Below are 13,510 nucleotides of genomic sequence, written 5' to 3' on the forward strand. Positions count from 1 at the left end.
CTGTACCGTGTCTCTGAGAGTATGCAGAGGTCATGGTGCAGGAGTCCTCACTTGTCTGAGAGAGGCTTTGACAATTTGAAGACAGATCAGAGCAGATCATTCTTTACGGCACAGCCTCTGCCGCTGTATCTGTGAAACCTAGGGAAAATCATAATGGGATTCTTCTGTAAGATGGGACCAATGGCCCTTCCCCCAAATCACATGTCCCAAAGCAAACTAAACTCATTGCCATTGAGTCAATTCCAACTCATCGTGGCTCTGTAGGGCCAGGCAGAATGAACTGCCCCTGTGGCTTTCTGAAAATGTAGCTCATTAGTGGAATAGAAAGCCCCAACCTTCTCCCTCGAGCAAATGGTGTTTCAAATGCTGACCTTAGGTAGGCGGCCAACATGCAAACCACTGTGCTAAGGGAAGTAAACAGCATTTAGGTTCTTAGAGTGAAACTAAGCCACCATTGGGCTTACACTGGACTGGTGAGTTCTGAAGCAGAGGAACAGAGGTGTGGGCATCGGATTGCCTGTGGCAGGCGTAGGATGGAGAGCTGGGCAGCCTCAGGGAAGCAAGATGCCAGAATTGGGGTAGAGGTACTAAAGATAAATACAGGTCACATCACATTCCTTTTGTTCTAAACTGTTTTATTAGCACTTTATCCATATGTCCAACAATTCAATAATTCAATCCCATCAAGAAAAGTTGTCCAATTATCACCATATTCAATCTATTTTGTCACATATTCTTCCTCCTTGTGCCCATTGTTATTCATGTAATTATTGCTTTTTCTAATTGCAAAAACATACACAACAAAACACTCTTTAATTCCACAATTTCTCCATGTTTAATGCAGTGCCATTGATTAGACTATTTGGGTTGTACAACCATTGTTGATATCCTTTTCCAAATTATTCCACCACCATTAACTACATCACATTCTTGACTTCAACTTATTTTAATTGGACATTTAAGTGATTAAAACTAGTTAAATTTATACATCATCTTTAGTGAAATAAGGAAATGATGTTGTGAATGCTAATCAAGCTAGAAAATATTTGCATCAATCAGCCACCTATAAGACTGTGGGGCTTCTTTCGACCGTAATGAAGGAACTGCACACAGAAAACTGGGACGAGAATTTCGGAGTGCTTGATCTTCTGTGGGGTTCTGATGCACTTCTTCCAACTGTACTAACATTGAGTCTCTCCACGAGGGTCTTCTCGAATACCCACTCCTTCGAGTGAATGCCACAGGGTCACTAGACAATGCCAAACTTGTGGATGTTTACTCTACCCACAATGCCTTGCCAAGGGAAGACCTACCAGGTGGTTCCTGCCTCAGGCTCTCACCTCTTAAACCATCCTCCATGGACACAGCTGATGAATTAAAAATGAGTCAAGTGCATTCCCTCTGTGGCTTACAAGGTGGACTGGCATCAAAGCCCTGTGTTACAGCAATGGATGCGATGTGCTGAGCCTATCATATTCTTGGAGGAGTTTAACTTGAAGATATGACAAGAGTCAACCAGTTGCCAGATAACCTTAGTTAGAATGACCTCAGAAAAAAGGCAATATGTAGCACCATGAGGTGCGGGAAGGTAAGAAGAAGTAGAAACAAGAGTGTCTTGAAGTTCAGGAGACTCCAGAGGAAGAGAAAGTTTTAGCAACAGGACAGTTGAGACCTTCTAATGGCCAGAAGATAATCTGGATACTCAAATACCTAGTTACTTTGACTGCTTCTTATTTCTGGATTGTAACGCGAGGTTGAAGTAAATATTGCCATGGTATCTGGCTATGACATCTGTATCCTCATCATAATCACACATGGCTCCCACCCCCAATTCCCATAAGATTAGATCTCAGAAGGTGTCTTTCATTGTGGCCCAAAGAACCCACCACACAGCGTACAAATGTGTGGTTTGTAGAGCTTTTGGTTCTGATTTTATTGTCTGTTAATGCTCTGAGTGTCTTTCCCTCATCTTCGTGCCTCGATTCTCCATCCAGCCCTTCTCTCTGTCTCCCAGCTTCCCCTGCAGACAGCTGCTCATTAACCGGGAGTCAAGTGATAGCTGGGCCAAGGAGGACTAACCCCGCCTTGCCAGTTGATACTGAACGGTCCTCCAGACATGGTCTGGCACACACTGCCTTGGACTTTTTAATCAATTTATCTTCATAATGAATGGATGAGGACATGACAGTTTAGCTCAAATAGGTCATGGCTAAGTTTAGCATAGTTTTTTTCCCTTCTCTCTGTACTATTAAAGAACAGCTTATTCATGTTTCTAGCTTCTTTCTTCCTCCATCCCGAGATAGAAAGATAGTTATACAGCAAGATTTTTTTTTAAGTTTCATTTTTCTTCATTTTCCAACTTTTTATTATGAATTAGATGCAGGCCTATAGAGCAGATTTGTCTAACATTCAATCATTCACAGATACCATACCTCATGTCACCAATGGCACTCTCCATTATGCAACCTTGGCCCCCAACCTCCCCCCCATATTCCCTGCCTCCACTCTTCCTTTCTTAAGCCTTCTGAACTTTGTCCCCGGGAAACCGCTGCCCCCAGTCTCAAATATCTGGTCATTAGAAGGCCTTATTATCCCTCATTGAGTTTTGATTGTTTGGCCAAACATTGAGTGATGGGGATGAGTATATTCCCAAGCTATGAGCAAAGCTATGGGCAAAGCTATGGTGAGTTCATTCTGAAGCTATGACTAGCTCTGAGGTTAGTCTCTATCTGACCAGCAAGCCTATTTAAAAAAAATAATTTAGATTTTTTTCCACCGCATTTTTCTCCATCTCTATCCAAAACTTTCTAAGGTGATCCTTGTGTTAGACAGGGTTCTCTAGAGAAACAAGAGCAGGACACTTATGATTTTATATATCTATATAGATATATATACAAAATAAGAAATAAACAGCTAATTAGTCTATAGAGCAGTGCAAATGGCTCAGTGCAACTCACTTCCATGAGACAGCTAATACACTGGCAGTCCTTCAAGTCATGAGGGCCACCAGTGCAAGTCAAGGAACCAGACAGCTGAGGCCTCTGTAGAGCAATTCAAGCAATCTGGCCACAGGCAGCAAACAGCAAGCCAGGTCACCAGCAGTTAGCCAGATGACAGGGTCCAACAGTCCTCGGCTCAAGCAATGTATACACCAGTAGCGTGGTGAAGCAGGTCTTAAAGGAACCTCAAACTGCAGTGACACAGTCCACAGGTTGGGTGTCCCACAGGTAGTGTAGCTTGCAAGTTGAGGCAGAGAATCAGCTAAGGCAGCTGCACACTGGTCTGATCATCAAAGAGCACTAGACCAGAAAGGCGAGGCTGGCTGAGTGATTTATCTCTCCGCCTTTCAATTAAACTGCCCTTCAGTTAACCCCACATGTGTTCATTGGCCAAGTTGGCACAATAACCTACCTGTCACAATCCCTTTCTGAGAAATTGCTAGTGACAGTTGGGTACCATCCAGTTCCCCTGATCTCAAGGATAAAGAGACTGCTGTGTATATGGTCAATGAGTCCATTGGATCCACTGTCTCCAGGCATCACTGATTTTCTTTACTTTTTCCCTCTTAACGAGGAAAGACCAATAGTTGCACCACAGATGGATGCTTATGAGATTTTAGGCCTCCAGCCACTAAATATCGTAGTAGGATGGAGAACATTGTCCTTATGATCTATGTTATGCCAACAGACCTTCATGTCCTCTGAGACCGTGGCTCTGAGATCTCAAGACCAGTGATTCATTCAGTAGGGACAGTTTAATGTCAACACTCTTTAAATTTGGCTAAGATCCTTTCTAGGAGAAAGCATGAGTAGAACTTCTTTCTTTAGGAGTGTCTCTCTGTGGGTCTACACCTTTTTGCTGAATAGTGGTAATAGGTAGAGCCCCTCAAAGGTCAGGGTTGACTTTCTGCACCTATATATTTTCTCTTTTCAATTTATTCTTGGTTCTTGTGTCATTCTGAGTGGACTAGAGAAGCAAATTCATAGACACTCGCATGTGTAGGAAAGAGCTTTATATGCAATGTTCTTAATTGAACATTAAGAAAAATCTCAGCCCAGTTCAGATCAAGTCCATAAGTCCGATATGAGCCTATATGTCTGATACCAATCTATAAAGGCCTCTTCAGACTCATGAAACACATGCAATGATGCCAAATTCAGGATGACCACAGGCCAGTGGGTGGGAAATCTTGTGGATCCAGTGGTGGTGTATGCATCTCAGCACTGGCAGGGGTTTCCATGTGGCTTTTCCAACTCAGGGCACTAGAGTATCTCCATGGGTCTGGTCAGCTGCAATGTCTCCCAGGGAGTGAGCAGAGTGAGAGAGTGTTTTCCACCTCCAAGGAGGAATACCGGAGTTCCCAGGATCCTCAGGAGAAGTCCATGCCCACACAGAGGCCTCACTGGTATGACCTGATTGACAGGCTAGGCTCCACCCCTTCACTCTTAATCATCTCAGATTGACGAATGATTATATAACTACTACACTCATGTAGGGTCCAGGGCTGGTGTACATGTTCCATGATGCCTTTAAGACTGCTAGGTTTCTTCTCTGTGCATATTACAAGATGATTATATTCTTACAAGACAACACCCAGCACCTTTCTATTGAAGTTGCAAAGAAGAGGAGAGGACAGTGCAAAAAGCCAAAGGGGCATGGGCTTGCTCCTTTCCAAGATTTCCTCATTACCCAGCACGATGCCAAATGGTCACTTGTATCTAGCAGCAGAGGATTCTGGGGTAATGCGAATATTAAATGAGACGTATTATGTCAGTAAAATGTTAGGTTGGGCCCATTCCTGGGGCGACGAGAAGTCAGACCATGGCATTGTGTCTACCTGTGTGCCTCAGAATTTACATGTCCTTACAGTTTCCTCCATTCTTTCTACGGTCCCCCTGCCCCTCCCTGTCACTGTTTCTGAAATGAATGTCTCTTCTGTTCATGTCCCTCTGGTCTTTTTGGCTAGGTGAGAACCCTGGAGATGAGCCTGAAGAGGTGAAGCTGCAGAATGCCAGCAAACAGATTGTGCAGAATGCGATCCTGCAGGCTGTGCAGCAAGTCTCCCACGAGGGCCGGCCGGCGGCAGAGCGAGCCAGGGCCAACGAGGGCGCCTGCCAGCTGAGAGTGGGGGAGCTAACCAAGAAGCACGAGAAGAAGTAACATCGGTGGCTTTGGCTTTTATCATGTGCTTGGTTTCTAGCCTTCCTCTTAGTATAGGATGCGTCGCCGAAACGTTGCCAGTACAGCAGACGGAAGTGCCATGGGCACCTGGAGTAGAATGAATCCGCATTAGCCCTTGGCTGAGAAGCACGGTTTTGACAAATGTGCTTCAGGTGATTCTGTTTATATTGATGCAGTGCCTCTTCGCCACTGGGGAGGGGGCAAACGTGACACTGTAATTGCAAAAGTCGTTTTACAACACAATTTATTTTTGTTGCTTTAGAAAATAATTCTTATTTATGTCTGCCTTTATGCAATCTTTCTGTGAATTTAACCAGCAGTCTCTCTCTCTCACACTTTTAAAAATACGGAGTGCAGTACTGTGTTCTCTATAATATTTTTAAAAGACACACTGGAAAGGCGAAGGAATGGACTTTCGGAATTGAAAGTTTTATATAAAGTCGACTCAGGTCCAAGGTCCAATTAAGAAAGACAAACTCTAAGACTGAGTTCTTCAGAATACCAATGAAGTATATATGTATAATTTTTTTCAAAGAGGAGTTTAGGCTTTTTAAGAACTCAGTCATAATTTCCTGATTGATGATGGATAGTTGCTGTTTCCCAAGAAATCCTTTGGGAATGCTATGGATATCTTTTGCCGTCTTGAAATAAGATAGATCAGTATATGTGCCTGAGCTGCTAATGATTCAAAACAGTAGCAGCCCCACGCGACACAGAAAGGGTTGTAGATAGCTGAAGTGCTGGCCCTTCTAGAGGGTGCCACCCTAGCGTCTGGCTGTGGCATGCGGCATCACTGGAGGGCGCTCTGGGGCCCCAGGAACACTGTGCTGCCATCAGGCTATGCATTTGCAGTAGTACCCGACTAGTAGAAACCTTTTCCCCATCCACAAGTGAGAATTGTTGTCTTTTTTCAAATTATGGAAGTCATACAGATCAGGAATTACATTTAAGATGGGAAAAACCATTTTTTTTCTTCCCCAGCTCTCGAGCATGAAAATACAGTGGGAACAGATAGTGTCCGAGTGTTGAATATAGTTAGTAAGAGATGTGTATGTATAAAATCATTTCTCTTGGAAGAGGAAGATGTGTTACTCTACTCCCACATGGAGAATGCATAGCTATAGGACGTCCTCAAAGTTCCATTTACTGCGGAGTTGGTGCTAATGGGCTGAGAGGAAACACTTGATCATTGTTACAATTTTATTTTTGTTTTGTTTCAGAGTACCAAGGTCTCAATTTGACGCTGACAAAGAGCAAAACAGCCAAACAGCCAAAGGGTTAGCACATAAATTGTGCCCAATCCTAGGATTGGCTTCTGAAACCGCATGTGTCACACTTTCTGGAGTGGGTAGGTTGGCAACAGCAGGCAGACGAAAAAAATCTCTTATTCGCTTGGTTAGCTGATCTAACACAGTGTGCAGATGGAATACACTGGTGGGAATGGAGAGAAGGTGGCGTAGAGGGGAATAGAATTTAAATATAGACATTTTATCTCCACATTTTTTATCAGAACTCATGACAATTGAAGACTTTCAGTGGCCCTAAAAAGCAGGATATGTGTATGTATAATTGCACACCATAGCTATTGAGAATGAAGGTACGCGGGGAAATTATTCAGGAGTTTACACACACACACACACACACACACACACACACACACACACACGGCACAAATAAATAAACCCAATGCTTGTAGTTTGCAACTAGCCAGGCCCTCTGCCTACTAAGATGTTTCGATATAAGCTGCCGCAGAATTTTTGCTGTGATATGGGCAGAAACACATAGCCTTCCTTTCTAATGTTTCTATGCCAATGCATTGGGGATGTTGAAGAGCATCCTATTAAATCTCTGCATCTAAATGCTATCTATAATATACTATGTTCCGCTTTGAAATAAATGTTATCATTTTAAGCAAACATTTCAATGTCCTGCTCTTTTGACTCTTTCTATATGTGGCATCATGAGGCCTGTTTTCAGAACCACAGCTCTCATGACCAGAAGAGTTTCCTGAAGGGGCCTTCTCTGTCCCTGGGGGAGGGCAACGGAGGGATGGGGCTTCCCAAGGCTTCCACGGAGAAAGATGCGTGCCAAGAAGTGCCCTTTTCCACAGGCCACCGAAGTTGATTTGACATAGGATTACGGTGGATTGCCATTTGGTGATTATCATAAGCCAGCACACACTTTCTAGTTTTTAAAATAAGGGGATTTCTTGAATGGCCTTTATTTGCTGGATTGAGTTCATGGGGAATGTGCTCTGTTGCTGATGGAAAAATCGCTAGTTGAGTCCACTAGCTGGACACGGAGAAAGACGGGGCAGCCGGTTTGCCAAAAGATTCCAGTTTCTGAATCGCCATGACGTTGCTATGAGTCGGAGTCAGCTCGCCTGCAATGGCCTTGTTGTTGTTAAGCGCCATGCAGTCGGTTTCGCCAGAGCGATCGTGTGCGAAACAGCCTGCTCCCCGGCTATCCTTGCAATTGTGCCCATGCCTCAGCCCATCAGAACAGCCATGGTGTCAATCATCTCTTTGAGAGGGACTTCTATTTTTTTTTGCCGCCCCTCCATTTTGCCAAGCCTGATGTCCTTCTCCAGGGACTGGTATCTCCTGATAACACATACAAAGTTTGTAAGATAAAGTCCCTCCATCCTTGCCTCTAAGGAGCTCTCTAGCCGTACTTCTTCCAAGACAGACCGGTTTGTCCATGGTACTTTCAATATTCTTCTCTAGCACAATAATTCAAATGTAAGCTTGTTTGTTTCTTTCTTTGGCGGGGTGGGGGAGGGGGGGAGGGTGTTAAAGTACATATGGGTCTGTTAGATCTCTCAGGGGAGAGATATCCCTCAGTCCTTGGCTCCACGCTAGAAAGAATTCACGCAGAAGCCTGGTTTGTGATCCCAGTGGGTTTTATGAGAATTAGAAGTTTCAGGTTTACACAGGCACTGCAGGAACCCTCACCCCATGCAGCCTCGCTAGAAACTGTTCAGAAAGTCACACAGTCCGTTCCAGGCTCCTGCCGTTTCAATTATTCAGCGGGAGGTGTGGTGGAGGACCCTGGTTGACCCCAATGGCTGAATTGACTTTACCTGGCCGAGGTGGGCCAATCCAGGTGCAGTGCCCACTCAGGTGTACCTCCCCTTCCTAGCCAGAAACCTGAGCCTCTGAGCATGCGCAGTGCACTACTCCTTCTTGGCCATTACCTCAGACCTCTGAGCATGCGTAACGGACACCCCAGTCCCTAAGCTAAACTACCTAACAGGCCTACCAGTTCTATGTTGTTCACCTGTGCAGTTTTTGCTTTGCCTGTCAGAAGTGGAGCTATCAAAAGAAATCTTATTATGCTACTTTACATATCTGTCACCATCCCTCTCTCTAGTCAAACAGTATTGTAAATAGATACTAAATAGTTTGTTCCTGAACTTCATTTCCCTCCCTTTTGTTTTTGGCTACACAATCTTTCTTTCTGTTGGGATTCAGGTTGCAAATAAAGGAATCATTTAAAAATAATCATTGGCATTACGACATTCAGTAATGGATAACTGGATACTTTAACAACCATTTTAAGGTTTCTATGGGGGAAAAACAAGAAGATGGGATATTAATATATCCACTGTAATGACAATTTGAGTAAAATATAGGGAAAGAAATGAACTCAGAAAAATCTGGCATAGGCAGTCCCTGGGTTAATTTCTATTCCGATGTGTGCCTTTAAGAGGAATTTGTAGGCAATCAGAACAATTGAATTCAGTTCTTATGTAGCCTTACTTTATCTTCTGGTGGCAATGGGGGCATGTGTCCTACAGTGACCTGCAAGGCTGGTGGTTCAAACTCTCAGTCACTCTGTAGGAGGAAGATGAGACTATCCACTCCTGTAAGGTTTACAGTCTCAGAGACCACTCAGAATCTCAGAATCCACTTCATGGGAGTGAGTTTGATTGTTGTTGTTGTTGTTGACAACATCTAAAGCATCCAGTCAAATATATATCTGCCTTCTTCTCACCTTCAGGCATGATCAAAGTGTTGACTTTGGCTACATCAATGTCATAGAGCTTCACAGCCTCTTTGATCTGGTGCTGGTTGGCCTTGATGTCCACAGTGGACACCAGTGTGTTGTTGTCTTCAATCTGTGTAACCAGGAACAAGATCTGCCCAGAATTGTTGTGAGATTGTGACAAGAAGCTAAATAAGGTAATATGTATGCATATGTGGGAGCTTCCAAAAGTTTGTGGAGGGATGATATGATTGTTCTAGTTTCCACTTTCTCCTTACATATAGCATTTGCACAAGTATTTAGTCTTTGTGCCTGTTTGAGTACTACAGTTGCCAAATTAGATGCAAGTTACAAAGGTTGGATTTAAATACAGACGGCCCTGAGAATGGGCCTAACAGACTCTTTTAACAAAGGTGGTGTCAAAGCAAAGAAGGAAAGCCCTGTCTCTCCCAAAATGGAAGCCAAAGTAAAGGTGTTAAAGGCCAAAAGGCCATGCTGAAAGGCATACACAGCCACACATAAAAAGATGTGCATGTCATCCACCTTTCAGAGGCCCAAGACCCTGAGGTTGCGAAGGCAGCCCAGATACCCTGGAAAAAGCCTCCTCAAAATAAACAAGCTGGACCACGATGCCATCATCAAGTTCCCCTGAACCACCGAGTTGGCCATGAAGAAGATTGAAGACAACAACACACTTGTGTCCACTGTGAACATCCAGGCCAACAAGCATCAGATCAAAGAGGCTGTGAAGAAACTTTGTAACATTGACAGAGCTGAAGGTCAACACCTTGAGAAGGCCGATATGTATTTGACTGGATGCTTTAGATCAGGGGTCCTCAAACTTCTTAAACAGGGAGCCAGTTCACTGTCCCTCAGACCGTTGGAGGGCCAGACTCTAGTTAAAAAAAAAACCAAAAAACTATGAACAAATTCCTATGCACACTGCACACATCTTATTTTGAAGTAAAAAACAAAATGGGCCAAAACACCCGGCGGGCCAGATAAATGTGCTAGGTGGGCTGCATGTGGCCCGCGGGCCATCGTTTGAGGACCCCTGCTTTAGATGTTGCCAACAAAATCGAAATCATCTACATTGAGTCCATCTGGCTAATGCTAAATATAAACTTTTTAAATCCAAAACTAGTTATAGAGAAATAAAAACAACTTGGACTTGCCCTTTACTGTTATGTCAATTTTCCCTCACTTTGAAACAATCAAAACCACTTCTACTAGCAACGAATTCTTCAGCACAATTGCCTTCAGTGGCTGCACATGCAGTTTAAAATCTTGCACCACCCTCACCCCCTCGTGTGCACGTGCACACACACACACACCCACATTGGTAAGTACAAAAATCCTGGCCAGGTATGGAGAGATGACAACGAAATGGGTGATGCTGTTTTTATCTTCTGGCTAGTGCTGTTGGGAAGGAGTAGGTGGAAATAGAAGTAAGTCTTCTCCGATGGCAGTGAGAACCCCCGCTTAAAGAAAGGAAAACAAAAGTCCACGTAATAAAAATCCCCATATTATATTCCTTCAAAATATGATTTAAGCAAAACACTTAGCAACAAAATTTAAAACTCAAGAGCATTTCTCCCAGACTGAGAAAGCCAATTGTCTACAGAAGTAAAACTTCAGACTTACATCAGTCTACTTTACAGAATCAATCAATGCAATAGACACAGGCTTCCAAGTTACTCTAGGGAAGAAAAAAGGAGTGCAGAGTATGATTTCCAGCCACGATATCACTCAAAAATAAAAGCATGCACAAAACTTAAAAAAAAAAGGCCAAAACAAAAAACTTCGTCAACATTATCAGTACTCAAAACAACAAAAGTCAATGGATTCCAACTCATTGAGACCTTACAGGACAGAGCTGAACTGTCCATGTGGGTTTCCAATACTGTAAATATTTTTTAAATAGTCTTCTTGGCATATACTTCATATATCATACAATTTCATCATTCAGTCATATTAAGAGTTTGTGCAATCATCACCACAATCCACTTGAGAACATTTTATTCTTTCTTGGATTCCTTGTTGTTAATGCCTCGTTTCTCCCCAACTTTCCTTGCCATGCCCTCCCTAGCTCTTCATCCAGTTTCTGTCCCCATAGATTTGCCTATCCTGGATTTCATATCCAGAAAATCATACAAAACAAACGCAAGCAACAAACAGAACAATCAAACCCAACAACAATGACAGAAGAGAATAAAAAACCCTCAATCCAAAAGAAAGCAGGAAATATTAAAGCTAAAACACCTTTAAAAGGGAGATCAAATTACAAAGCGTTACTCTGCAACCTAACTACATCTGCAGTAATCAACTTTATAAAGTTCGCTGTCTAACAGCAAGGCTGCTCCCATCCCTGGACTACTCTCAGAGGGAATTCGCTGGAGGTGGAACCCATGTGGGGACCTTGCAAATACATGTTAGACTTCCATTGTCACCCATAGCCTTCTGCTAGCCAGGTGTTCATAATTTAGGATCTGATACCATTCTACAGATTTGGATTTTATTATTTATAATCCTTGGATCACACAGGTTTGGTCGCTTATTTCATGTGCATTTAATTGATTCCTCACATAGATGACTGCCTATTTGAAGAAAAGCCTCTCAGATAACAGATATTCTTTCTTCTGATAACTGGGCACCACCTGATTTCTTCACCACATTTTGGTATAGAACTCATATTTTCAGTGATCTCTTCATGAAGGTGAATTTCAAGCGGGACCATGCTTTAAGAACTAGTTATTCTTAGATTAAGCCTATGATTCAGTGGAAGCCCCCCCAATCCAATCTATGGCTTATATAGTTCTCTGCTTCACTTTAGAGACATAACTTTCAGTTTATGATAGAGGACATAAATCATCCCCCTGGGGCAAAGGCAATTCTATTGATACCATCATGAATTTAGCCAATGGTATAGAATTTAAAACACTATTGAGAAAAAGAAATAATACAAGTATAAGCCAGCTTTTCAGACAACAACAATTAACAATACATTAATTGTTGACTTGTACAGATTAAAACTTAAGTGGCTGGACATCGCTTACATGAACAATGAGGGCTGATAATAACATTCATACACAGCACTCATTCAATAACACTCATTCACAAAAGCAGAACCATGCTCGCCAGACAAATCCATACCATTAAAAAGCAAAGTGATTGTGAATATTCTCACTGGTCTGGTTTTGTGATAAACACTGGTGATATGTGACCAGGTAAGGCTATATATTCACTCTAATAAGACAATGCACATGTCCCCAGACTGAGTTCTTTCCTGAGCCTGGTGATATGCCAAGTATTACTTTATATAATACCACCTAGTGACTGATACTCTAGGAATCTCTGTTCACATTTAATATGATTATTTAGTGAAATAACTTGAAAATGGCAATTGCTAAGTTGCAAAATCATTTCTAAAGAAAGGAAATTCTGCAATGGTCAGCTGCCATTAATTAAATAAAAAATTGTTATGTTTCATTTTCTAGGTAATATCATTAGAAGCATGCCAGAGCAGACAGGTGAAAAATAAATCCTGCAATATTTTGTTAATGAAATTCTGTTAGAATTGGAGGGGAGTGTTGAGCATTAAAATAATAAATATATGGTAGCATTGAGCACTGTGTTAACTTGGATTTGACTAGAGAAATAAATTCAGTGACATATATGTGTAAGAAAGAGCTTTATATCAAGAAGTAGTTATATATCATGAAAACATCCCAACCCAGTGCAATTAAAGTCATAAGTCTGATACCGGTCTGTAAGTCCCTCTTCAGACTCATGAAGCCACATGCAATGATGCAGGAAACTCACAGCACAGACTGGTGGGTGCAAAGTCTTGTGGATCCAATGGCCGTGGATGCATCTCAAGGGCTCTGGCAGGTCCCAGAGTGGCTCAAGAGCAAGAGGGTGAACTCAGAGAGAGGGAGGGACTATCCTCCAGAGAGCCATTTATCTCAGTTCCACCTCCAAAGGAGGTCATCAAGCTGTAAAGCTACAGGCTAAACTCCACCTATATCTTCTTTTAGGTGCCTTGCTGGCACAAAGAACCTAACTATCACAGGCACCCTCAAAGCAAGAGATCCCTATCAAATTTCAATGACCACCAAGTCCAAGGGAGGTTAGTTTAAGTCTGCTACAGATTAGTTGAAGGTGAAGCCTGCTCACTTAGTGGGGTTTCCACAATATCCTTCAGGTGTGGCTTATGAAGGATGTGTGTGCCTCAAAACAACAGGGTCTAAAGTCCCAAAAGTCTAAAGCCTGGGTTACCAAGGGCTGGTTAGAAACTAGGCCAAAAGTGCCCAATTAGAAACACAAAACCAGGTGCATTCTC

The 13,510-nt window shown here is 42.7% G+C and overlaps 1 protein-coding gene and 1 pseudogene across 1 annotated transcript in view; both read left to right on the plus strand.

Moving 5' to 3' along the window:
* Positions 1-7,097, plus strand: part of AKAIN1 (A-kinase anchor inhibitor 1) — an 85,493-nt gene extending 78,396 nt beyond the window's left edge. The window contains exon 2 of the mRNA XM_045296246.1: positions 4,967-7,097. Coding sequence (XP_045152181.1) covers positions 4,967-5,160 — 194 coding nt within the window. The 3' untranslated portion in view covers positions 5,161-7,097. The remainder of the gene's footprint in view (positions 1-4,966) is intronic.
* A 5,242-nt stretch (positions 7,098-12,339) lies between these two features.
* On the plus strand, positions 12,340-12,484 carry LOC115871678 (annotated as a pseudogene).
* Positions 12,485-13,510: the final 1,026 nt, after the last annotated feature.

This window comes from Echinops telfairi, unplaced genomic scaffold (genome assembly GCF_000313985.2).
Source record: "Echinops telfairi isolate 266 unplaced genomic scaffold, ASM31398v2 ScPeMD7_7400;HRSCAF=8409, whole genome shotgun sequence".
In the NCBI taxonomy this organism is placed as follows: domain Eukaryota; kingdom Metazoa; phylum Chordata; class Mammalia; order Afrosoricida; family Tenrecidae; genus Echinops; species Echinops telfairi.